Here is a 1,335-nt window from a genome sequence, read left to right on the forward strand (position 1 = left end):
ATGGATAAGGTTAGTGGGAACAATGCAACAGTGGTGAACAGCTCCATAGACAAATGGTCATTTAATGAACGCAGCTCGTTCCAACACCTGGACCCCAGGGAGCTCAGGGTCCTGATGCCAGCTATTCTTGGAGTCATATGTGTCCTGGGTGCGGTTTGTAATCTCACTGCGATGGTCATCTTGTTCTCAAATGCTCATAAAGGCAAACTGTCCCTTATCAACTCCCTCATCTTCAACCTGATGTTTGCTGATGGACTGGTGCTGGCATTTACGGTGCCTTTCCGAGCCGCTTCTTACTCCAAGGCCAGTTGGAACCTGGGCTGGGTGGTGTGCAAAACGGCTGAGTGGTTCCTCCAGTCCTGCATGGCAGCAAAAAGCTTCACAGTGGCAGTTATGGCCAAAGCATGCTACCGCTACGTTTCCAACCCTACCAAGCAGGTGAGCATCCACCTGAGCTCCATCCTGGTGGTACTCTTCTTCCTCTGGCTGTCTGCCTGCTCTGTCACCATCCCTCACTGGCTGTTTGCTACACTGCAGAAAGAGATCCGTGGGCTGGTGTGTGCGCTGGTGGTTCCTCCTGAAGCCCGAAATTTCATGTCTGTGTATGTGAAAGCATACCCTCTGGGGGTCTACTGTGCACCACTCAGCTTTGCCCTGATGTATTTCTGGAAAGCATATGGCCAGTGCCAGCGCCGCTCCAGTAAGACTCAGAACCTGCGTACACAGATCAGATCCAGAAAGCTCACCTTGATGCTATTCAGCCTGACCATGGCTATGGCTATGCTCTGGCTTCCTCAGTGGGTGGTGTGGGTTTGGGAGCGTCATATGGCAGAGAAAGAAATTGAAGGATTTCGACCTCTCATCTCCTCTCCTCCCCTACTTCTAACTCTCTCAGCTCAGCTGCTCACATTCTCTCTGTCACTGGTGAACCCTCTCATTGTCCTCTTCCTCTCCGAGGAGTTTAGAGAAGGCTATAGGGGGCTGTGGAGGCGCCTCACAATGCGCAAACAACCTCCACCAAAGCCAAAGCAGGGACCTCACAACCCTACCACCCTTCAGTCACCTTGCCCCAGACCAGAGACCTCTGGCCAGCTGAGGGGGGAGACGAGCATTCAGTCGAGCTGCTGCCAGGATCCCAGCAAAGAGGTTCAGCCAAATGTGGAGCAAGGTGGAGAACGAGCTGGAGGAGAGAGAGAAGTAGACAGGATGAGTCTCAAAGATGGGATGGTTTTGCCTGATCTGGAACAGTTCTGGCACGAGAGGGAGACAGGATTGAACATGGAAGAAAATGATCCTGTGCCGTGGGAGCATCAGAGCAAAGAGGGGAAAAAATAA

General features: G+C 52.4%; 1 protein-coding gene across 1 annotated transcript; it reads left to right on the top strand.

Moving 5' to 3' along the window:
• On the top strand, positions 1-1,335 carry gpr151 (G protein-coupled receptor 151). Its single transcript, XM_026331142.1, has one exon. The coding sequence runs from the start codon at positions 1-3 to the stop codon at positions 1,333-1,335; it is 1,335 nt and encodes a 444-aa protein (XP_026186927.1).

This window comes from Mastacembelus armatus, chromosome 10 (assembly GCF_900324485.2).
Source record: "Mastacembelus armatus chromosome 10, fMasArm1.2, whole genome shotgun sequence".
Classification (NCBI taxonomy): domain Eukaryota; kingdom Metazoa; phylum Chordata; class Actinopteri; order Synbranchiformes; family Mastacembelidae; genus Mastacembelus; species Mastacembelus armatus.

Coding starts and splice junctions, on each gene's coding strand:
- gpr151 (XM_026331142.1), top strand. CDS start 1: ATGGATAAGGTTAGTGGGAACAATGCAACAGTGGTGAACAGCTCCATA.